The sequence below is a fragment of the Lepisma saccharinum genome, chromosome 18, assembly GCF_977018435.1.
Source record: "Lepisma saccharinum chromosome 18, izLepSacc3.1, whole genome shotgun sequence".
Classification (NCBI taxonomy): domain Eukaryota; kingdom Metazoa; phylum Arthropoda; class Insecta; order Zygentoma; family Lepismatidae; genus Lepisma; species Lepisma saccharinum.
This window is the reverse complement of record NC_139246.1, coordinates 22,462,304-22,488,283: the sequence shown is the minus strand read 5'-3', so window position 1 is coordinate 22,488,283 and position 25,980 is coordinate 22,462,304. Positions and strand designations below refer to the sequence as shown.

Below are 25,980 nucleotides of genomic sequence, written 5' to 3'. Positions count from 1 at the left end.
AAATACCAACCAAATCCCCCGCACCCACAATGGTGGGAGGACCCGCTCGTTTGGGGCAAGAAAAGAATGCACGAAAGAAAAAATAAACTAATGCCAGTACAAAAACATGGTAGACGGCAACACTGAGGACAAGGTGTATATTATTATCATGGCGGTGGTTCAGCGTACCATCTGTAGCCGAGCTCATGAGGAACGTAAAGTGGAAACAAGAGGAGGGCAGCACTGGGCTGTTGGGAGGTAGGGCACGTTTGTTTCCCCTGCCTTCCCGAAGTGGGATGCGTGAGTGGGCTGGGCCCCCCTCCCCCCATTCCATCTATCGACCCCTGACCCCTTCCAGATGCACGATCTTCCAGCCTGGAAATAGCTAGGCAGCCTACCGGGCAAGGAAGTTTTTTTCCTTTCTTTTTATGGCTTTCAGAAATAATGTACAACATACTCCCCTTACCAGGTCGCTAATGCATGGAATCTGGTAAACCAAACGCGTTTGCATATCTACCAATATAACATTTTTTTACGCGGGATGGGGCAGAACTGTAATTTCAGGCTTCCCCGACAGATGTCGGGAGTTACTGTTTAATGAAATGAAAGACCTAATGGAAGATATCTGGTAAAAGGAAATTAAAAGGCAAAACGAAAAAAGAAGAAAATTTATGCTGACGTAACAGCTTTGCCAGGCCATGGGAACTGTAATAATTAGTGACATTTATTAAACTTTATTAAGTGCTTTGTGGTTTCCTTGCTGTCGTTTATACAGCACGATTCTTTTACAAAAGAACAGAATTAAAACCTGAAAGAAATAATCAGCCGTTAATTATTTGAACATTGTGATTTTGTTCAAAAATGCAGATAAGAGCGAGCATTTAAATTATTTCGTACAAGTTAAAGGAAAGATAATAGCGTATGTGTGTACACACGTGTTAGGTTATGTCGAAATGCGTTATGTGGTGTGGGTGTGTGTAAAAAAACAAGCATCTTATGTGAATATCATGCTCAGAAATAAAATTTCTGGGCAGGGTATAACAAGGGTTCCGACAAAAACACGTATAATTTGTCTTAGGAATGGTCAACTTTGCGATTTAAATATTACAAACGTTTATTTGTCAGCATTGTTTTGAACCCGCTCATGGATATGTATGTCGGGATGTGTAATGCAGTCAAAAGGAAATTCCGGACACGCGGAGTTTTCTGCAACTTGCGCCCTATCCTGAAAATACAAGTTTGCATCGTGGATTGCCTGTTGATTTTTATCATTAGCTGAGGTTACCAAAAGGAAAATAAATTTTCGGGATTAGGGATTTTTCCCTGGCTGTAAAAAAGCTGTTAGTATACTGTGCTTGCTTTTGATATGGGAGTAATTATGTACACATATAAATAAAACAGAAACCAACTTACAAGTTTTCATGTACTCCATTCTATCCCATAATACTACATTTTATAACAGTGACAGTTAACGTACATATCCTTTTTCTTATCAAAGATTTGTATATTACAGTAAAATTGTGAATGTTATATGAAGAATGTCAGTCACAAGAGATACAATGAAATTGTAAGGGCATTGAAAGTTTTTAATTCGCATAACCCGTAGCTGGAACATGCTAATCGGGGCTGGATGTACAGTTTAAAGTGGGATCCGAACCAGTGTGTAATGTAACCCCACAGATAATCGAACACGGGACCACTTGATTACAATTTACTAACGTTACCACCACTACTCCATGGAGGGCCAACTCGGACATGGGAAATATAAAGTTTCGGAAAAATGTAAAGAAAGCAGGACATTATCTTCGTCACACCCGTCAGTATTGTTAGGAAGATATGTTTCGGGTTTCTTTATGCTTGTTCCGAACTTCCGAACTATATAATTCAAATTACAAACGTTGCGAGCCACGACGTTTCCAGATCGCTCTAAATCGGATCCGGGAACTTTATGAACACCCCAAGCAACACCAACCGTATTCGGCCGCTGAATCTGAACCAGTCCAATCTCCACGAATCGCTCTTCGGATTCCATTTCGTTTTGTTTATTCGCTTCCCCCCCCCCTTTCCCCCCTCCTGGAAGAATTCATTTGCCGACCCGAGCAATGAATTAAAGCCTCTGAATCACAGCCATGATAATCATCTCCATTATGTCGTGACTTGCTGTCTTAAGAAAATTAGCCACTTGAGAAAATGACAATTCCAGGAATTTTTACCTTTTTCCGTCCGAAGGATGGTGAAAAAGGTTTCTTCTGGAATGCGCCAAGCTCTTAGTCGCGGTCGTACTACGAGCATAACCCCTTCTGAAAGGTCAAACGCTGGCTGGCGTTCCCTGTGAAAATTGCTGTCCACACAGCGGCGGGAGGATTCGCTCTCGCGAATAGCTCACAGTGAACTGGTCCAAAATGAACCGTTCGGCTGGTGTGTGGTGTTGTCTAAGCCAGAAAAGGAATTCGAAATACAGCGCCACGATATGATTTTATTATTATTCTTTCTCCCTCAATAAGCGGAAAAAGTTGAGAATATATAGATAATTTGTAGAAAATATACGTATCTTGGAAAAGGTACAAAATTAAGAAAATAAAAACTATTTCTGAGTGAGTTCCTTCCCCCCAAATCAGCGGTATGAATGCTCTTACAATGTGTCTTGCACAGCGGAAAAAGTTTGTATGGTTTAACAAAACATAAATAAGCAACAAGCAAATGGTTATTCATCAGGCAGAACCAAACAAATTCTTCCAGTAATCATGCACATTTGTTCAGTTACCAAAACAAAAAACAAAAGCCTAACCATACGTGTTTTGTTAATCAGAACGAATAAATATTTCTGTGTAGTATAATTTGCAGGCCATGGAACGCCCCCCCCCCCACATACACACACGCCTCCCAAAATAGAATCTTGAGCAACCTACTTTGTTACATTTATATGAGAAAAATTAGAATTTGGATTTGAATTTATGACAAATATTAATTGTCTTGAAAATTGAAGTGTAAAATACAAAGACGAGGTAAGAACTTAATGATTTTTACATACTACCAGTTAACCTACGGAATAAATGGTTAACTAGTTTTCGAAATTTAAAAGCCGACTTCCATGGCGTAGTGACAACCCCCCATCCTCCAACTTCCAAAGATTTTTCATCAACAAAGTCTATAAAATTTAATAACAAACGCATTGCTAAAATGTACTGAACTAACTATTCATTACAGTTTTTAAACGAAATTAAATGTTAGAAAGAAACATTGTACCCGATATTCAATTCATTCATCCGGTGCATAGATTAGAAGGGTCTCACCAGAGGAATAATAATAATAAATTGACAATAAAAACAATAGCTTTTATTATGTAATAGTGATTTTTGTTTCATATTTTTTTCAATTTTGGGCTTAGGAAATTTTAATTTATTTTATAAATAAGCTTTGCATGTAGATGCCAATCGATTTCATCTTTTTAGTTATTGTATTTCTAGACTAAGTTACATATAAATGTAAAAATAATAATATAATATATTTACTCGAAGCACTACTCTTTATGTATTAATGAAAACTTATATGGCACATAAATTGTATGTGTGTGCGGTTAATATACTGTATTTTGTAGTGAATAGTGTTAGGTAACAATATATGTAAGCTGTATTGAGTTATATATATTTAATCTGCGTGGCCCTTTGTACCCCCCCCCCTCCAAACACTTCAGCCTGCAATTTAATTATAATATATAAAAAGACCTTCTTGTGTTTACCTTCTAAAATTAAGACTCTATGAGATACAATTTGATCGAAAGGGTAGTGCCCTCCCCCTTCCCACCAGTTCTTACGCCACTGGCTTCAACAGAGGCTCAACATCTCAAAATGTTTTGACATTGCACGTCCAGCTCTTGCCTCGATGCTCACGTTAGTTTCTCTTCTCGCCCCCAGGTGGATCTGGAGGGCACGTCGAGCCTGCCGGCGGCCAGCAAATCCTTGTTCCTGGAGAAGGTGCGTCAGTCGAATGCGGCGTGCCAGAGCGGAGACTTTCCGACGGCCGTGTCCCTGTATTCGGACGCGCTGGACCTGGATCCCTCCAACCATATTCTCTTCTCCAACAGATCGGCCGCTTACGTCAAGATGGGGCTCTTCTCCAAGGCGCTGCAGGATGCCATCAAAGCACGGGAACTCAACCCCAAGTGGCCTAAGGTAGGTGCTTGCACGGTGAAATGTGAAGTCAGGAATCGGGATATTATGAAATTATCCGTTTCGGATGCAGCAGATAATTTGGATATCAGAATATTTGAAATTACGATAGAAATATTTTTATCCGGATTTGGCCATTCCCAGTCAGAAACTTCGTTAGCCAACTTCCCTGGCGGAGTGGTTATCACAGCGCCCTACGACGCCAGTTGTCCCGGGTTCGAATCCCGGCTTTGGCATGGGTGTTCTTTGTAAGTGTCCCTTCATAAATTTCATCATATGACTCATCGCCACGATTGATCAAAAGTGACAGAAAAGCGAGACTTCAAAATGAAAAAAACTACATTTTTTTTAATATAAAGCTGCATGCATGTAGATCACAATCCGTTTCATGTTTTTGAATGGAATTGCTTTATTTGCCACTTCTGGCCAATCGCGAAAATGAAGATGAAAGATGATAAGTAAGAGACAAAACCGCACAGAGAATTATACTGGCTGTGGGTCCAGGCACCAGAGCAGCGGCGGCGTCAGGATTAATCATCTAGGGGTGCTGAGGGGGTGCGGAAAGAAATGTATGGGCTGCTATGCTGAAAGTAAGGAAAATATTAAAAATACGCATGCAAACTTTCAAAACTGGGGGAGCAAGGTGCCAAAACTGGGTAGGGGGGTAGAACAGTTTGCTTTATCGTGGTAAAAAAGATTTAGCATAGTGCGCGGAGGCAAAAATACACTTAGCAAAAAGTGGCGGGCAACTGCACCACTGATTAACATAAATTACTCACTGAAATGAAATTATATGTGTGAAATACGAGTATATAACTTTTGATTGACATTCATTTTCCAGGGAGTCTGTGCCCCCTTGCCCTCCCCCTCCCCCTGGACGTCCATGATGATGTGCATTAAGTATTCTACTCCAAGAAAGTGGTCATACAGTGTAAGCATTCAGATACACGTTGTAGTCTTATTGAACTATGTTCTGAAATATAAAATGAAATTATCCTTGCCTTTAAAAACACAATTTTTGAACTTTCTACAGCAACTTCGCCTTCATTGAAATCCCTTCTGCCGCACTATCACGAACAACGAACTGTAAAATGTATTCGTGAACATTGGCCTTCTTCCTAAGTTTTTGATAAAGCCCGAAGTGGTACGTTTACTAGACATGTTACGTGGAACAAATACGTACATAGAACGTATTAACAAGAAAACTACCCTTCACGTTACAACTCGCATTAAATAATTTCCCGAGCACGACTTGGTGATACCTTAAAAGCAGCTGAAATGTTGGCTTCAGTGTGAGGAAGAACAAGCAGGCGGAAGAATAAACTGTTTATCAACAATGCAAAAACAAAACATAACTCACATTAAGCTATAGGCAATTATTATCGAAAACCACTTGAAGAAACAAAAGAAGAAAAATTCATAACAACAATGCTGACGAAAGTAAAAAAAGGACCGCTGATCTTTTCAGAGGCTGCCACCAGTACTCGTACATCGGCATCTCTTTCAGTGCTTGCTTGTGATGTGTTTAGTAAATCTACAAAAAGTGATTTTCAGCAATAGGATAGTAGTAATAGACACGCGGTAATGAAATACTTTATGGGGATTATGTCATAATCGTGGGGGGAGGGGTTCGCCATTGGCGTTGGGGATGGGCACACCTGAGTTATTGTACTTATAATATTATTAATAATAATTAATGTACATTAAGAAGTAGTGCTATATATTAAGGGGGTTCTAAAGCCATGATAAGAGTATCTAACTGATCTCACAAAAATCAATAACATTGCTGCACACCTACGAATTTTCTCTAAATTCCACTAATCAATCTGACGTCATCTTCCATCAGTAAATACCCTGATCGGCCAACCTGTATGTACTTATCTTGATTATGCGCGTAGATCTGGCAACATTGGCACTCGGTTGCCATGACAAACGGTGCTGCCATCTGTTATCGAAAAATTACCGCAAAGTCACCTTTAGTACGGCCTTAATGAAAACTTAATATGGCACAGGAATTGTGTGTTTGTGTATACTATTATGTAATGAAAATTAGGAAAACAAGATATAACTTTTAAGCCATATTATGTTGTATATCCGCCTCACACACACGCACGCACTCAAGGGGTTCGATAATGTAGGCCGTACGGTCTCGATTAGCTTTTCTGTGCATAAAGTGGACTTAGAACTAAAACTCCTACTCACACACACACACACACACACACACACACACACACTCCAAACACGTCAGCCAAGCTACGCCCAGTGTAGTTTAAATCAGTTGGCGTCAGTGGCGGATTACGATCATGTTTCGAGGGAGGTGAATGACCTTTTTTCCCCAACTGATACCCGCTAGGGTCATCCAATGTTTATTTTTAGACTGTTTAAAGGAGTGGTTTGGACCTCGCAGAGTAGGGAGAGGGGATAGACATGAAATTTGGCAATTTACGGCCCTCGTACACGAATCAAGTTTCACAATGTAATAATAATATTAAATTTAATAGATTTATTATTAATAATAATAATATGATAAAGGAATAGGAATGAGCAAAAATAGAGATTTAACAGCACAGGGCTACTAAAATTTATGTAGACAACATCTGTTCTACCAAGAATAACTAATGCCAAAATAAGTAGAAAATTGAACATTTATAGATGAAATGTTAGTTCAACTGATGAAAAATGAATCCTTGATTTTTATTATAATCGTATTTTTAATATTATTAGGCATTAATTTTCGCAGACACAGTCAGTGCATGGACGATTCAATCCAATCGAATGTACGCCGATGTATACCAGTGCACTTCATATTATACAACTAACTGTAAACAAACATTTTGTGCTTTGGAAGGGGTTTACCATGCATCCCTTTCTGCCTGGACATGTCCTCTTTTTAGATGAAGAGAAAAAAAAAGTGGCGGATTTTCATTTCAAAGTTGAAATGTCCGGATTTTTTGCAAATCCATTAAAAAAATAGCAAGCCACAAAATTCTTGTTGAATGTCACGTTAGTTCGAGTGCGAAAACGCTAAAATCCATACTCCAACATTTGTTATTCTTGACCATTAAAGAGTAAAATATATTGAACAAGTTTTCTTATAGGGCAATATCCACAGCATTCAAATGTTCATAATTTCGTCATTATCACGTTAAATCCACACTCGACCACGGGTTTCATGAAATATGTGACCCAAAATATATTGAGTTGATTCTACAAAAATAGTACAACATGCAATAACATTTCCTGATAGAAATTATTACAGACCAACAATGAAGCAGGAAACATCAGAAGAATATGTATTTTTGGCGAGGAATCGAAATATTCATGATGTATTTTTATTTTATTTTAATATTTTGCTATTATCTTTCCTCAAAATTTATTCACTTCCTGTTTAAACCCCAATCCAGCAATCCAACCCCCTCCCCACAAAAGCAGAGATATTAATTGACACAAGTGAAACCCTTGAACACCATAACATGTAGTAGCTAATGAAGGTGTAACACTTTGTCCGGCTGCGCATTTTTTCCCAGTCAACCTGTGAATGCGGGTTCATTTCTTGCTCTCTGATTGGCTGTTGGAAAGTTACGGTGCTCTGATTGTGAGAATATCTTACTTGCGCTGTACGTTAGGTTAGGTTAGATTAGATTAGAAAACACACATTTTCGCTGAAGAATAGGGAATAAGATATTCTCACAATCAGAGCACCGTAACTTTCCAACAGCCAATCAGAGAGCAAGAAATGAAACTCATTCACAAGTTCACTGAAAAAAAAATTCGCGTCCGGGCTACAAAACAACACTGGCTGTACTGCCAAGTTCTGCCTTAAAATTCGACCGTAAACAACAACAATAAAAAATCGTTAATTTTTACTGTTAGTGGTCGTTAAACGTGATTATTATTTTTACATGCAGTATTTTGTACACACAACATCAGTTATATTTGCTTATTGTAATTGCATTATTTTTTTTTTTTAAAAAATTCATTGCTTGCCTAATGGGCAAGTTTTACGAGTACGTATTTCTGTTTTTATTTACCGTGGCTTCTCTTCTACTGTGGCTAATCGCGACAATGAGGATGATTAGATGCAATTGATGAAGGGACACTTGGCAAGAACGTCCATGCCGGGACTCAAACCTTAGGACTGAAGCCTCCCCCCCCCCGTCCCGAATCCCTGCAAATGTTTTCTTGGTTTATAGACCTGCCACTTTTTATAATTGTTACTTAGCGGCTGATAAGGGATGAACCCCCCCCCCCCGAAATAAAATTCTGGCTACGTGCTGTCTGTGTGGTAAAAATGATACTTTAAAGGAAAGGAACAGAGAAAGGGGGGACGAGCTTGAAACTCCGCCGAAAAATAAGGTTATCACTTGTAGAATGTAATTTTTACTGTTCTTGTTGTGTTTTAAGGCCGTACTAAAGGCAATTTTGTGGTAATTTTTCGATAACAGATGGCTGCATCATTTGCCATGGCAACCGAGGGCCATGTTGCCAGATCTCCGCGTAATCAAGGTAGATACATACAGGTTGGTCGATTAGGGTACTCCTTGATGGGATATGACGTCACGTTGGTTAGCAGATTTTATTGAAAAATCTAAGTAGATGTGGAGCAGCGTAATTGTTTATCATGAGATTTTAGTTGTATGTTCTTATTGAAAAAAATTACCAAGGCATTGCGGGTTACACAAACAGCAAGAAAGGCAAATAAGCACAACCGAAAAATGCTTAGCCTACATGAAAATAGCAAAACGAACATGGCTACGCAGAAATTTAAAAATTGATTGCAATGCAAATTAGTTGGGTGGGTGAAAACTTCGCTAAACATGTGACAAGAAAAAAGTGTGCTGACAAAATGCAGAGGGGGGGGGGGGGACGAATGAAAAGCCACTTGGCAGACCCTGTCCCTCAGAGGCTGTTGTGCCACGGATTTTAGGTTAGATTCTTATGATTTAATTATTTATTCGTAGTAATAACATACCCGTTTCTCTTAAAATAATTTATTCCTACTATTATGCTTATTATTTTTATTACATGTGAGACGCCTGATTAGCGTGCGAGAGAACCTTACCCGAAATCATTGGCGTCGTGAGGGAGGGATCGAACGGGTCTGTCGACCCCCCCCCCGAAAATTTGCATCATTCCTCATTCCAAGTTACAAAAAAGCAGAAGCTTGTTACTTTTTGTTGTTAAGAACAGAAATAAAGTTAATTTATTTATTATTCGAACAGAATGACCAAAGTAAAAACTTCAATTTATTGGAAAATACAGGGAGCATATAGTAATAATTAGAATAGTAATAATAATTATAGTAATTTTGATGAAAATTTATATTTATTAGTTTATAATTATAGAAAATTACAATTATAACCGTGATATTAATTATTATTATTGGTTCTGCTAATAAACTTTTATCAATGGGCTGATCCCTACTACAAAATTTTCTGTCGTCGCCTATGTCCGAAATGTATTCCTTGAAGTGCCTAGTAAATTTGTAACGTTTTTCTTTCGTATTTTACGAATTATACGCAGTTTGTGTTTTTACAAGTAAATACTCAACCCTGGCTGAAAAAAGCTATGAATCCAGACAAAGAAATCTGAGCATCGAACCTTTCGTGCTTTTTAATCGTTGAAAATTGCATGTGTCTTTTAGCAAGTTGATATCTGTACATATGCGTCCGTCGGGAATATTTAACACACGATTAGGTGACGTCACAATGCAGGTGTTTAATCTTCTGGAGAATGGTAGTATTAAATGTCTTATGTTTTATGCAGGCACGTATCGATGTGATTTGATTTAGATCATTTTATCGACGCTTGTATTTCACTTGTGGATAATCGCGACGATATCACGTCTACAGAAATTATTTCTGGAGCGGTTCTTGCACGCTAACTAAGAATCTCGCACATTATATTTTATTGTTAATGATAATGAGTAGATAATTATTTGCAAGATTTTTATTATGAATTATAATGGATCATTATTCTATGAAACAGTATGCTGAAAAGATGGCGTAAAGATATAGATATAACGGCATACATTCATTATCTAACTAATTTCTTCTTATGACCATGAAACTTTGTATTCTATCCTTGTATTCGGACTTAATTTTCGTGCACACTTTCAATACAAAACTGACTCATCCCAGTCGAATCCTATCTTGGTGTGTGTTTGGCGAAAATAAATAAACTTCATATTACGCAACAAACGGCATACAGATATTTTATTTTTAAATGTTAGTGCTGTTATAGTCATTTTAATTTTATTAAGCAAAAGAGAAGAGTTTATTTAATTTTAACTCTTGTCACCTCTTTCTTCAGGAAGGGGTGAGGAGGTCTGAATTCCCTGAACCTACCTTTAAATGTGACCTCGGTTTTGTACAATTAATTTACCACGTATATATTGAATAATCCGTAATCCAGTGAAGGACATAAAGACTCATTGTACGTGACCTTTCAAGCGGGCACATAAATATTTCGGGGGGAGGGGTCCGACCAAGTACCTCAATAATAATAATAATAATAATGTAATTGGAATGATTATGTAATTAAGATATTAAACATGTACATTAATTAATATTGTATTATTATTATTATTACATGAATAGGTAAAAAAAGGTGGTAGAAGAATAGATATATAACAGCACGTATTCCTTATTTAGCTTACGTGTAGTTAAGATCGCCAAAATTTGTATAAAAACAACTGGCCTGGCAAGGAAATTGTCAAATTGATAAAGAATATATTTATTGAATAACAAAAAAGGAGTTAGATCAAATTGACGAAAAGCAAAGTTCCTGTTTAATAATTTATGGATATTATCACAAGTAGTAGTGTGCATAAATCTTTGGTATTGTCCTTCAAAGCCGTACGATCCCAATTCCTTAACCTCCTAATAAGTTCGGCGGAAATATATAACCATCGATTATGCAAGAAATTCTAAAACAATTATATTTTCATTCCGGAAGGGGGGCCGCACTCCCTGGATCCCCACCTAAATACGCCCTTGCTTACAAGGTTCTCGAACCCACGTCACACGAAAATTCCCAAACTCATAACGGGCTCGCCTGTACGTATTCAACCTTGGCCTTTTATCAAGAGACAGGCACCACAGATCATGATAGATGTTCCCCTAAACCCATTTACCTGTGCTGCCACCTGTCAGCAAGATTAATTCATCCTTCATTACCCCAATCGGTTTCGACGATATTAATGGCATATTTCCCTGATTCCATCGCGAGACTGTGAGTCACTCTTAAACTTAAGTGCTGTACAATTTGAAGATAAGGCGACGGGAACTTGACAGTGGTACCAACTGCAGCGATACTTCGTGGACGTTTTGGGACACCTTGAGAAGAATGCCAAGGCCAAACGTAAATTGTCGAGACGGAAGTTTTAAGTGCTTTTGATACAAGCATAGATATGTCCCAGTACAAATATAGACAAGGTTGGAATTACTACAAACAAATCTAATCCTGTGCATATTATTTTTATTTAGAAGTTTAAAAAATTATGTTGTTTATTAATTACAATTGCTGTAGACTATTGTGTCACCCCAGACTGACCATCTATGGTTCCAGATCCGAATTCTAGTGTGGGCATGAGTGTTTCTTTTGTTAATGTCCATTCATCAATTTCATCTAATTATCGTATGTCATCACCGTCACGATTAGTTAAAAGTGGCAGAAAGCGACGCTAAATAAGGAGAAATGCAAATACTAGATATGGATCACTTGATCACCTTTTGCCGTATTATATTATCGTCCTGAGCTTTACTTTGTGGGGATAACTATATGGTTTGAATGCGCGAATAATATAATTTGGGGGGACGCATGACATGATTTTGGGGGGGATTGCGCCATTGGCCTTGGGGGGGGGGTGTACACTCCTGCTTTTAGGTGATCCAGATTCTTAATTTAGCGTACACCAGGGTGCGAAATCCCGGGGTGGCGGGGGATTTCCCCCCCACCAACGTCCTTGTCCTGAAATCCCCCCCCCCCACCACCAAACTCTTCCGGGGGGGAAAGTTTTTGTTTTAACGAACGTAAATAATTAATTTGGGTTTCTAATAGACTTGACTGGAATAATATCGATAACATACAAAAAGAACGGACAACAAAGAGCCTCATCTCTAAGGACACTGAATCCAGCAATCCCCAGAACACAGAAATTTGACCGACTTATTTCATCACAATTTCTCATCGCCTTTCGTTAGCAACCACGAAGTATATAAATATATTAATAAAACACGTCATAGTACTTATATGTGAATTTTATACAGGAAACTATTATCTTCTTTATTTTTGTCACCCCTCTCTTATACAAATCATTGTTCATAGCATCAGTAGTACATTAAAATCTTCAATTTGCAATTATATTTTGAATGAAAGACAGTGGATGTAATAAATATATTGTATATTTTATAATATAATTTGATTATTTAATAATTGACAATTTAATGACATTATATATATACCAGGTGGTTATAATTAAAGTGACGGTGTTCAGAGTGGTACAGCACGGGCTGTAATGAGAGTAGAAGTCTGAAACTTCGTAGATATGCTAATGAAGCAATGCGCTAGCGAATTATGCAAAAAAGTTCCAATTCTCGCAACCAGGGTAAAAATGGCGCTGTAAGCAGTCAAAACTTGGAATTTTCCGTAACTCTGACGTCAAAGTCGGTGATATAGTCTAACCATTGTGTGAGCTCCCTGGTTGTTGTTGGTGACGCTTGTTGTTTTTTCCTTTAGTAATGTTCATGTAATTCGAAGGGTACCCGAGCCATATTGTATTACAAAGAGTATTGTTTTCTGCGATTTATAGTGCCTTTTTCCTGTAACTATACCACGTTTTGACTGCTTACAGCGCCATTTTTTACCCTGGTGGCGAGAATTGGAACTATTTTTTCCCCTCCATAATTCGCGAGCGCATTGCTTCATTAGCATATCTACGAAGTTTCAGACTGCTAGTCTCATTACAGCCCGTGCTGTACCACTCTGAACACCGTCACTTTAATTATAACCACCTGGTATATATAGTGTGTGTGTATATATATGCGTGTCTGTCTGGTCCTTCCCCCTCACTAATCTGCAGTGATTTCGCACCCTGGCGTACACAATGACCTTTGCGTACCTCCACAAATAAAAACTCAGGGGTGTTAGGTCTGGAGACCGTGGCGGACATTCACCTATATAAACTGACTTTCGCCTCACCCTGTAACAAACTTATTGAAAAAGATTAAGTCATGAAGGAAAGAAATGTAACCGCGTCATTGAATTCTACGTATATTCCACACAAAACACTACTTATTGCCTTCACTACTGTGAAGACTGAAACAGAACGAGCCCCTGAAATGTTGGTGTAAACCATGTCCAGCGTTTAAAAGTTGAAACAGTTGAATCATGAATCAACCACCACGGATAAGCTACTAAGAACAGATGCCTTTTGTAATTAAAATTCAGTGCAAAGCTTTGGCAATGCCTTAATCTTGAATGATTCAAGTTATTCTGACCAAACATGCTTTTATTATTTGGAAAATGATACTGCCGTGACGAACTGCTCACATATTTATTGTCGAACTGGAAGGAAAGAAAACTCTACACACACTATATGAAAAGTTTCAAGACACATTTTACCTTTCATGCTTGAGGATTATGAGAATTTACCAAACCAAATATTTAACACTTACGAAAATGAAGAAAACTGCCAGTTGTGTTGCCTTTCGGGTTTTTGGAATTGGCTACCATGAACTAAGAAATGAATTATAAAAATGTATCTAATAATTCTTATTAAGATGTAAAAAAATAATTTTGTCCTCCACTTCAGATGCAATTCAGGGTACACACTCATAGTGGTACTTCAGTGGAAAATGCTGTTGTGGAAGGAAATTGTAAGGCACCCCACTAAGATTTTATATATCACGGTTTTGTTATCGGAACTAGGGGCAAGTTAAGAAAACCAAATCTGGATTGAATCGCTTTATGAAACCCGAAACGATGACAGAAGGGTTGTATGAAATCCGAAACGCGGACAGAAGGGCTGTATGAAATCCGAAACGCGGACAGAAGGGCTGTATGAAATCCGAAACGCGGACAGAAGGGCTTTATGAAATCCGAAACGCGGACAGAAGGGCTTTATGAAACCCGAAACGCGGACAGAAGGGCTGTATGAAACCCGAAACGCTGACAGAAGGGCTGTATGAAACCCGAAACGCGGACAGAAGGGTTTTATGACATCCTAAATGCGGACAGAAGGGTTTTATGAAATCCTAAACGCGGACAGAAGGGCTTTATGAAACCCGAAACGCGGACAGAAGGGCTTTATGAAACCCGAAACTTGGACAGAAGGGCTTTATGAAACCCGAAACTTGGACAGAAGGGCTTTATGAAACCCGAAACGCGGACAGAAGGGCTTTATGAAACTCGAAACGCGGACAGAAGGGCTTTATGAAACTCGAAACGCGGACAGAAGGGCTTTATGAAACCCGAAACGCGGACAGAAGGGCTTTATGAAATCCGAAACGCGGACAGAAGGGCTTTAGGAAATCCGAAACGCGGACAGAAGGGCTTTATGAAACCCGAAACGCGGACAGAAGGGCTTTATGAAACCCGAAACGCGGACAGAAGGGCTTTATGAAACCCGAAACTTGGACAGAAGGGCTTTATGAAACCCGAAACGCGGACAGAAGGGCTTTATGAAACCCGAAACGCGGACAGAAGGGCTTTATGAAACTCGAAACGCGGACAGAAGGGCTTTATGAAACTCGAAACGCGGACAGAAGGGCTTTATGAAACCCGAAACGCGGACAGAAGGGCTTTATGCTTTATGAAACCCGAAACTTGGACAGAAGGGCTTTATGAAACCCGAAACGCGGACAGAAGGGCTTTATGAAACCCGAAACGCGGACAAAAAGGACTTTATGAAACCCGAAACGCGGACAGAAGGGCTTTATGAAACCCGAAACGCGGACAAAAAGGATTTTATGAAACCCGAAACGCGGACAGAAGGACTTTATGAAACCCGAAACTTGGACAGAAGGGCTTTATGAAACCCGAAACGCGGACAGAAGGGCTTTATGAAACCCGAAACGCGGACAGAAGGGTTTTTGGAAACCCGAATTCCCGAACGAAGGGTTTTTAAAAACCGAAATCGAAATTTAAAAAGGCCAAGAAGTTTTGGCAGGACGGTGCAAAATTCTAGGACAGCAAGTCGACAGCCTTAGTTACTACACTACCGGGTAGATCTGGAATTGAAAATTTTTGGAAACTAAAATCTGATTTTTAAGAAAGGACAGACTTTTCAAAAACAGATTTTTCGTTAGAAAAACATATGAGTTCACCAGTACAGACCAGTACGCCACGGACTGTCGAACAGCCTCCCCGGCGGGCAGCGGCGCTGCTGGAAGGTTGATGGCACTCTCACCTCGGCTGAATGGATGGGCCGAGGAATGCCGACGGACTTCAACGCCCTTGAAGAATGCCGGGCCATCAGATTCCTGCTAACATACCATTGGCACCTCCCACTTTTCCTGTCAATTCAGGAACAGGTGGTTAGGTAACGTGCGGTGGTCCACCGTACGTTAAGGAATGCGTCAAATCTAAGTGTAGGGACCGGCGATGTTCTGCTCACAAAAACGTCCCCAAACGACCCACAAGATTCCAGTTTCCTGCATTTGTTCGCATCTCTAGAGTAAAATTTCATTTGATTAATTTAGCCAATTGTACTTCGCTTTTCTTCCACTTTTGGCTAATCACAAAGATGGACTGATGAAGGGACATTTAAAGAGAACTCCCATGTCCAGGCCGGGATTCGAACCCACGACCGCTGGCGTTGTTAGCGCGATGTACTAACCATTCCGCCACGGAGGTCGGCTACATAATTTCATTACATTGCCAGGAGACTATATAATGTTATAATGTGTACAGTCACGGACACTGCTAGCTTGTAGTTAATACATTGACTTTCAATGGAATCGTTACAAGCCGGCAATGTCCGTGACTGTACAATTCTGTATTCACCTTTTACTCAGTGCCGACCTCCGTGGAGGAGTGGTTAGAACATCGCGCTACGACGCCAGGGATGCTCGGGTTCGAATCCTGGCCTGTGCATGGGTGTTCTTTGGGAATATTCCTTTCTCGATTTCATCATTATAATAATTCCTCATCTAAGCGATTAGCTAGAAGTGGCAGAAAAGCAAAGTAAAATACACCAAATCAATCAATAAATATACCAAATCAATTAATCAATAAAACCATTTACTCAGTGTCTCCCCGATAGCGTAGTGGTAACGTCGTCGCTTTGTAATGAAGGGGTGCAATACCCCGTGGAGGCACATATTGGTTCCGATCTCACTTTAAACGGCAGTGCCAATTAGCCAATCTGTGCATAAAGGGATTAGAAGAAAGTTGAAATTCACCTTGTACTTCTTTATTCAGTTTCGGATTTATATATGCGCAAGTTTGGACAGATATGACGTAGCATTTTTCGTAGCATAACCAATCAGAAGCGACCTCTAGGTCACGAGTGCAGCTGTAATGGCGACCGAGTGAGATGTAAGCAATGTATCACTTCACATTTTTAAACGCCGGTAACTATTCCTCCGAGAGGAATAACGTTTCGTATAAAACGTTATTAGGTACAAAACAATGGCGCTGCCTAAATACATAATTATTAGCGTATGCAGTACATGCATGGAAGAATAAATTAGTTATTTCAATTGTAAACACCGGTCTCTGGCTCATCTTGTAGCCTCTCGTGCTATATATTATCTGTAAAGAATTGTCTGCTGTAAAAATACAATGAGATTTTTGGAAGCATTTATGCTAGCAAAAATGCTAAGGGCAATTCTTCCGTCTAAAGTGGGTCTCAGTCTTCTGCACAGTGAAATGAGTGAGTGGCTTTTGTTACACAGCGCCAAGTCTTTGCATCGGCCGACTGTCCAGCGCTTGTAAAACAAATGGGCTTTTGTTGCTATTTATTCTGTCGCGCCGGTCCTCATACATCCCCAGGGTAGCGTTGAGCTTAGAAACCCCGTAACAGTACATAATTTGAGTTCTAACTTTTAGGCAAAGTTACGTAAGATAATTAATTGCGGCTTCTTAGTATTTGTTTTCCATTTTGTGGCCTATTTTGAGACCATAGGTTGTAGCCCTCCGAAGCCCCCTCTACATCCGTGCCTGTATTTATTCATTAGGGATATTTCAGTCAATGGCAGATAATGGTGACGGAATGGTAGAATTGATAGTATCCTACGGCCCAGTTGTCGTCCTCGTTTTTTTTCACAACAGTGAAAACTATTTTTCGCAGTATATTCACAATTCATATAATCATGTAAATTTCAATGAACAGTCGAGTTTTATTAATCATTGTGCTGAGTAAACATGAGATTTTGAAACAAACTTCAAACTAACTTTGTAGTTTTTGTTTATAATCCCTAGCTCCTACCCCCTTGCGTTTTTGATTTGGCTCTTCTGTCCCCTCCCTTTCCCAACTTCTATATTTTAAAGTTTTTTCGAGCCAAGAAATGAAAGTTTCTTTCGTCTTTGTATGTGTTATTTAGGTTACGTTAAGGCAAGACATGGCCTAAAGCCATATTTTGTCTTTGGTAGAACTAATCTTCGATAGTCAAATCACGCTGAAATTTTATGCTCAAATAGTACTGAAATATCGAATGTTAGTTGGAGAAATAATATCGCATCTACAATTATTTGTATGTAATAAGAGTTATAAATAATAAACGAAACTCGACCTAGTCTCGTCTTGTGTGTAACGAGTCCTGACCCATATTGTGTCACCGCACGAAGTTTCACAACGTATAGATGCTATTAAGGGAAACAACTTTTTTTTTAACTTTTACGCTTCGGTTTGACGCTACGGACCCTTGAAGAAAATGGAATTTATTCTGAAAGCATGCAACCACGCAGCACCAGCTCACAGTTTTATTATTATGATGGTTGTCATATTATTATTAACGATTTTGATTGTCCTGTACAGTATTATTAGGCAAATCAACATCGAAAAAACACTAATAAATAGTTTACTATCAGTTATGAAGTTTTGATTATTTAATTGTACCTCATATTTAGTCTTGTTTATGCCAATTTCCAACCGATCTAGTTTTCAAAGTGTTACGCAATTGCTCGCAGCTTGTACTGCTTCGCTCTGCCTATTCGATTTGCAACATTTGCTCCCCAGATTGCGGGCAGCTGCGGCGTCACGATTAATCATCTAGGTGTGCTGAGGGGGTGCGATGTTGAAAATAAAGAAAACATGAGATATTTTAGTCACCATATCAAATATTTTGGGGCTTCTTTGAAAATATACCAAGGACATTTAAAACTACTCGTGACTTGCGCTATCTTTTCTTGCTTTGACCACAAGAACTACATGTACAGTGGGATCCATGAGTATTAGCGTGCAAATTGTCCATGACTATATTCATTAATTTTTATCTCGCATCCTATTGTGTTTTTAAGCGATGGATTTTTATGTATGCTGGTGCAGAAGTTGTCAACAGCTTGTTTAGAGTTTTCTTTTAATTCTTGAAGCTCTTAATGGGTTAAGTAAAGTGCACGAACATGGTGATGGACACTTTGCACGGTAATACTCATGGATCCCACTGCACAGGGAAGTAAATGCAGATTTTCTTTCAGATTAGGATCAATGACTTTCCTGTTGTATTTACTATAATGGCAGTCTCAATTCAAAACCGACAATTCTACGCTCAGTATGACATGATTTTAGTAAGTCAAGATGACACTGCAAGAGTTGATAGCGTTTTCGGTTGAAAATAGGTTTTGAAAAGGGATCCGGAAGAAAATTAGTGAAACACTCCTTCACACCCCCTTGGCGCCGCCCCCGGATTCCGGAGATAGATTATACGTGTTTTTAAGGAATGGATTTTTACGTATGCTGGTGCAGAGATTGTCAGCAGCTTATTTGGCGTTTCGTTTCAAGTCTTGAAGCTCTCATTGCCTAAAACGAATAGAATAAACATGGTGATGGACAGTTTGCTTAGTATTACGTATGCATCCCACTCCACAAAAGCTAAGGAACAAGGACAGTGGAATGTCTGTTTCTGGCATTCATTTAACCTTGATTTGAGTCTAGATTCCTCTGACACAACGGCTACAAGTAAAGAAAAATCTCCAGGATATACTTTCCCACAATCCTCTTCTTTTTGTATCAGTTTGCACAAGGGAATGTCAACACATCGATCGTGTTTGTTCAGCAGTGGCCAAAGTTTCATTTCTGCACCACTGACTTTGAAATTCAACCGTTGCAATCTTCTCTTTATTTATTCTTTCTTCTTTATTGAACGGAACAGTTTTACTTCGGAAAGTTGAGCAATCATAGTTTGCATATTTAAGTCACGCTTTTTATAGCTTGATTCTGTTTTAGTCTTGGCACGTTTGCTGAATGTTTCAACAGGCAGTATTCGAATTGATTTCAAGTTCTTCGGAACCAGGGGCGTGGGAGAGGTCACAGAAACCCTCCAATTTTCATATCAACGCATATTTTCGAAGGGTCTGTCGATCATCCCTGGAAATTGGCAGCATCGTTCATTTCAAGTTACATTATTCGAACGGAATGATCAAAGTAAAAACTGCATTAGATCGATAAAATGTAGTGTAAAATGCAGGAATAATGTTATATTTTCATATTCTTTATTTATTAATTAGAATAAATGGTTCCAAACGCAACATAAACTTTACGAGTAAAATTTTTTGAACGAGATGTGCAAAAGTTAAAAGAAAATACAATAACTATGACATTGAGTACAATAACTGTATGAAATGTAATAATAATAATAATAAATAGTTTGGAATAAAATCTGTTTATTTTTATTAGTTTATAATAGTTTGTGTAAAATAACAATATACTCGTGTATTACTTTTATTATTTCTATTAGTAAAGTTTAAAGTTTTATCAGTGGCCTGACCCCTTACAAAAATTTCTGGCGATGCCCATGTCTGCGGTCCACACTGCACTCCTTATACTAAGCTCCACGGTACAGTGGGATCCATGAGTATTACCGTACAAATTGTCCATGACTATTTTCATTAATTTTTCTCTTACATCCTGTGTGTTTTTAAACTATGGATTTTTATATCTCCTGGTGCAGAAGATGCAAACAGCTTGCTTTGAATTTTCTTTTAATTCTTGAAGATCTTATTGGGTGAAATAAAGTGCACGAACATGGTGACAGACAATTTGCACGGTAATACTCATGGATCCCACTGTACACGTCACACTCCTTTTAATAAGCTCCAAGGTTCACATCGCACTTCTTCCATCAAGCCATTAACGCGGTACTTGAAGGATTTATTTGCCACTGGACGAAACCTGCCCTTTTAAAAAAAATCATTACAGTGAGAAAACAGTTAAAGGAGCGAATGTAGAATATAGAGAATGTCTCTAATTTCGTTAATATTTGGTATACTAACTAAATTTGGCCTGCTAATCACGAATCTGTTGTTAAAATGCTGCGGACACGTCTGGAAATCGTGAAAGAGCTTTTTCGCGTTGTTTTACGAACAAAATTTTAACTATGCTTGCCTAACCTAACCGAACCTTGCCGGGAATGGTTCATGGGGCTATCCGTGAATGGTTTGTGGGGCTATCCTTGAATTTTTACACGTGTCCGCTGCATTTTAACAACAGATTCGTGATTAGAAGGCCAAATTTAGTTAGTATACCAAATATTAATGTAATTAGAGACATTCTCTATATTCTTCATTCATACCCAGTTAAATGCCATTACTGTATGACAAAGTAATGGCAGTGGTTTTCTTTGGAAGCAAAGTAACTGTAATGCGTTACGTTTTTGGAGCAACCTTATGTTTTCACCTTACTCCATAGCAATGTATACAAAGGAAAACTTGGTGTGTGTGTGTGTGTGTGTGTATATCGTTTTACAATATCTTTTTTCTTTGTTAGGCCTACTACAGACAGGGGGTGGCCCTTCAATGCCTTGGACGACATGGTGATGCTCTGGCGGCTTTCAGCTCTGGACTGGCTCAAGATCCCAAATCATCACAGCTGCTTGCAGGACTGGTGGAAGCTGCTATGAAATCCCCTCTAAGAGGTAAGGCTCTACAAGTTTTCAGCAATGTGTAATTTTACAACATCAGGGATGGGGTAATTTTTTTCATTAGCACTCTCGGCAGCTGGGATGGGTTTCGATTCCCAATGGGGTGGACAGCAGAGGCGATTTGTGAAACCGAGGAAGGTTTAAAAAATGAGTTCAATTACATTACACGTATCGGTTGTACTATCCTTTGCATTTAGAATGTTAGCTGCAGGCCCATGCTCAAGGTATGGCAAGGAGCCCTTGCTCCTCACTTTGGACTATGAAGTATTTAAATGTGAACCTATAAAAACAATGAAAATAACATTAACGATATTTCAGATTTTTCAAGAATTTCGATTTTCTTCCCCCTCCCTGACGTCGAGTGGATTCACGATAACAAAAAGTGCGGCTTAAACTTCGAAATTATGCTAAATGTTTCTAAATTGTGCTAGGATTTATTATTAATTACTTTTTTTCGGATAATTGTAATTCTGCATCTACTTTTCTAGAGTTTTGAACTTGCGTTACTTATTCTTAACAGTTATATAATAGTGTAAATTTCCCCCCAAAATTGTTTAAAATTGTGCAACAAACGACATGGGTTCAACATAGAACTTAAAAAGGTTTACCTCCAACTTTCTACCGATTTCCTACCATAAAATCTCCTGACGAACTAAATCAGACAGGATGAAGAAAGACATAGAGGATGGATCGTGGCATGGTTGTAAAAAAGTTTGCCGCTGGGTCGGCATACTCCCTTTCGTTTGAAACATGTCCGCTGGTGAAGTAGAAATAAGATTTGGACATAATATTATATCTATTTCCTGAAAACATATTCCATTCAATTTGATTTCCCTCTCCCAGGGACTGGCGTTTGCAGATTATGCTAGATTTTACCATTATGCCAAAAGCAGGGTCCTAAGTGCCAACAAAGACGAAACTGTGCTGGGTTTAGTACCATTTTGCGGGGATTGTCATCGCTGATTGAGGAAAAACTTGCTGGTTTCGCAGTCGTCGCCGATCTTCGCAACCTCGCTGCCCCTTCCACCCCTCACCCATCTGTCTGTAGGATCACCTCCGATGTACCTCAGCGAGATGCAGAAAGCCTATGACCATCGTCTTTGGGCTGCTGCTGGTGCGTGCGAGACCAGTCAACTCTTGACAGTAGCTAATCTAGTCAATTGTACATACATTGTGCTTATAATTTAATAAAACGCATTAAACTCCTAAGAAGTAGAGAACTCGAAATAAGTACAAATGAACTGTAGGAAGTTCCTTACTTCCTACATGGAGGAATCACCCCTGGTGGACAGTGCTGTATTCAATTACAACTTTAAACTGTAGGTCCAGTGTATATCCCAGTGATTGCAGATGTTATATATTCCACTGTTAGATAGTAACAATGCAAGTACCGGTATACATAATGGCAATTGAAAGCTAGTAAAAATGAATATGTATTCCTTGCAAAATTTGCAGGATTGATTTCATAAAATCACATTGTTATCGAGTCATTTTGTTACTCTCTGTCATTTGTATCATATTTTTATTGTACTTCTTCACAGCATGTATGAGAAAATTTATTTCCAAACCCCGACAATCTTTCTGGTTACATTTGGTCAAATAAAGCTCTCAATCATACTCTTCCTAAGTCATATGAAGTAGGACACTGTATAATACATTCGGTTTTCAAGTAGCTAGCTCATCCCTAATAACCTGTGGTGTAACAGCCAGTGAGGGCCATTGCCTATCTACTGACTGCGGACCTCACTCCCACCAGAGATGGAAGATCATCCAACAAGTTACAGGGTGACGTGTGGATAAGCACCCCCAGTCATTTTGTTAGGGCTCCATAACTGGGTTACGCTACTCACTCATAGCTTCCCAATTTCCTCACGCTGGTGGGTGGACATCGGTCCGATACACAGACCGAAATCTCAGGAGAAAAGTTGTTATGCTTCCACTGGGAGACTTGAACATGCACGCATCCTGTAGCCGGAACGCCAGCCTTAGACCGCGCGGCCACAGTTCGGGACAGCTCAGACCTAAATTTCATTAATACTGACTGCCCAGTTACACCAGATTTTCTGCATAGTGAAGCCTTGTCCTTAGGCATATTTTTTAATACTTTACATTGCCAAGTTCTATACTGAAAGCTCCAGAAATTAATTAATGCGGCAAGTAGGAGAATACTAAATTCAGAGAAGGGAGATTAAATTCTTTTTCGCAGGGCCGTAATTCGAAAATTCCTGCCTGATGCCATTCTAATCTGCGTTTTGCAACCAATTGGTTAAGCAGTTATTCTGGGTTATTGAAAAAGTGCTATTTTAGGGGCATATAATGTTGGTTGACAACACTAGCAGTCCAGAATTATGTCAGCAGGAGCCTATTCCTCATATAACACCAGACTAGCAAAACTGGTTGTATAAGTATGCAGGATATCTTTTTTGGTAGTTATGATTGATGCCTGTCCCTTTCATAACTACTATTTCTAAGAAATATTGGCCAGGTTATTCCAAGGTTTCCATCTTACGAATATGATTTATTGTGAATGGTGTTAGCATAAGTGGTCATTGGTATCATGGTTACTAAAATGAAACTCAATCTTTTGTAGCCACACTGGAGCCAACATTCCATCAGCTGCAGACAATGAAGTTGGACAAGTCTCCATTTGTTACAATCTCCGTCATCGGGCAGGAACTCCTGGCTGTTGGCCAGTATGCTGCTGCAGTTGTGGTTCTTGAAGGGGCACTTCGGATAGGTACCTGCAGTCTCAAGCTTAGAGGATCAGTATTTTCAGCTTTATCATCAGCCTATTGGGCTCTTAACTCACTGGACAAGGTACATTAAGAATAACAATGGAGGGAAAATTGAAGTTTTGTCTGAACATAGACAACTAACATCAATAATTATTATATTATTTTCGTTTTCTTTTTACTATATTGTCATCTTCACAACTGGTTATCCAAAAAGCTTCATTGGGGAGAGGGAGGGCTATTTGAGGATAAATGTAGCTTCAGGGGAAAATGTAGATCTGTGCTGAAATGATGTAAAATATAAAAAAAATGTAGTTTCTTTCATGTTATTTTTCACACTTCATTAATTTGAAGTGTAACAAGTTATGTTCACTATCAATAAAAATTGCAAATCAGTATAGATTATTGTAAGTATTAATGTGTCACATAGTTTTATCCCATGTATAAGAGTAGGGACATAGTCAAGGCAACTTTTTTTATTTTTCATGGACACTGTATGCAACTGAGCAATGTATGAACATTGCAGGTGGTATCTACCAGGGCGGACAGGAGTACGAAAAAACATAAACAAAAGTATCGTTCTACATGCTTGTATTAGTTACAAAGCTACATTAGCAGTACATAAGCAAAAGAGACACACACAAAAGACCCTATGAACCCTTAAAGTAGGCCCCAAGAGTGTCCACAACATGCTGCCAATGATGTGGAAGGCATTGGAATACTATCAGCCTCATCAGGTTTTGAGTCGGGACACCTCACGTTTCATAGCGATTAAAATATCCTCTAGAGTCAGAAATCTTCTCCTGTGTAGTTGTTACTTTACTTTGGGTATGAGTCTCAATCACATGGGGGACATCCTGTGAGTATGGTGGGTGCTGTTAGTACCTCCTATCCCCAGCAGTGGAGTAGCTCCTGTACACACTTGCTTTATGCGGTGCTATGTTGTCATGGAGAATGATGCCATATTCCAGAGGATCAGGACGTTTGTCCCTATTGGCATAATGTAAACGTTTCTCTATCAATTTGCCAGTGGAGAATAGCTATTTTCACATAAGAACACTGGTCATGCCAAGTAACTTCCGTCCTGCTTGAAGGTTGACTCACCACTGATGTTCTTGCACCGTACTTCCCAGTGCCATCTAGTGACAAAATTTACTACTATGGGTGACGCACTCTTCAGAATGCAAGATAAGATCATACCTGTATTGTAGTTGCTATGTCTTTCTTTTGTATTTATTTTTGTATTACCAATGTAGTCTCTTGTGACTAATACATGATTGTAGAACGATGCTTTCGTTAACAATTTTTTTTGGCACTTTTGTACCAACCCCTGCTACGCATGTCCTACATTGTTCAGTTCCATACAATATCCTCTTCCATTTGTACATTTCAAATTTTTGTGTTGGTCTTGCATTTCTGCGAAAAATAAAACAATGCCTCAACCCTCGTAAATGTTGTTATAGTGTAAATGTTCAGGTTATAAGACTTGTACGAACATAATCTTTTGAATTTCATTCAATTCAGGCAATCAGCTACATGCAACAAGACCTTGCGGTTGCTAAGTCATTGGGGGATATAGCTGGTGAATGCAGGGCACATGGAAACCTAGGCTCTGCTTATTTCAGCAAAGGCAGTTACAAGGAGGCTCTAACATCTCATCGGTACCAGCTTGTACTTGCCATGAAGTGCAAGGATACTCAAGCAGCTGCAGCAGCTCTCACTAGCTTAGGTAATGGTGTTTTTTGTTTTTGTTTAGAACTTTAGTGATAATTTAATCAGTGCCCTTTTTTTGTTTAGAACTTTTGTGATAATAGAAGACTGTGATAATTTAATAGGCACTCTTCTTTTTGTTTAGAATTTTTGTGATACTAGGATTTGTGACAATTTAATCAGCGCCCTTCTTTTTGTTGAGAACTTGTGTGATAATGGGAGTTGTGATTAATTCAATCTGTTTTTACTGTATAAATATTGTTTTCTGGTAGTTTTATAACAGTTTTTCTCTAAACCAAACACAACTCA

At 38.9% G+C, this 25,980-nt stretch overlaps 1 protein-coding gene across 2 annotated transcripts in view; it reads left to right on the top strand.

Annotated features, from left to right (window-relative positions):
* The window catches only part of LOC146002464 (tetratricopeptide repeat protein 28), a 186,948-nt gene that overhangs the window by 97,421 nt on the left and 63,547 nt on the right, over window positions 1–25,980 (top strand). For both annotated transcript variants that reach the window (XM_083140323.1, XM_083140324.1), the window contains exons 2-5: window positions 3,894–4,151; window positions 21,076–21,223; window positions 23,820–24,046; window positions 25,486–25,690. In XM_083140323.1, the coding sequence (XP_082996449.1) occupies window positions 3,894–4,151; window positions 21,076–21,223; window positions 23,820–24,046; window positions 25,486–25,690 (838 nt within the window). The remainder of the gene's footprint in view (window positions 1–3,893; window positions 4,152–21,075; window positions 21,224–23,819; window positions 24,047–25,485; window positions 25,691–25,980) is intronic.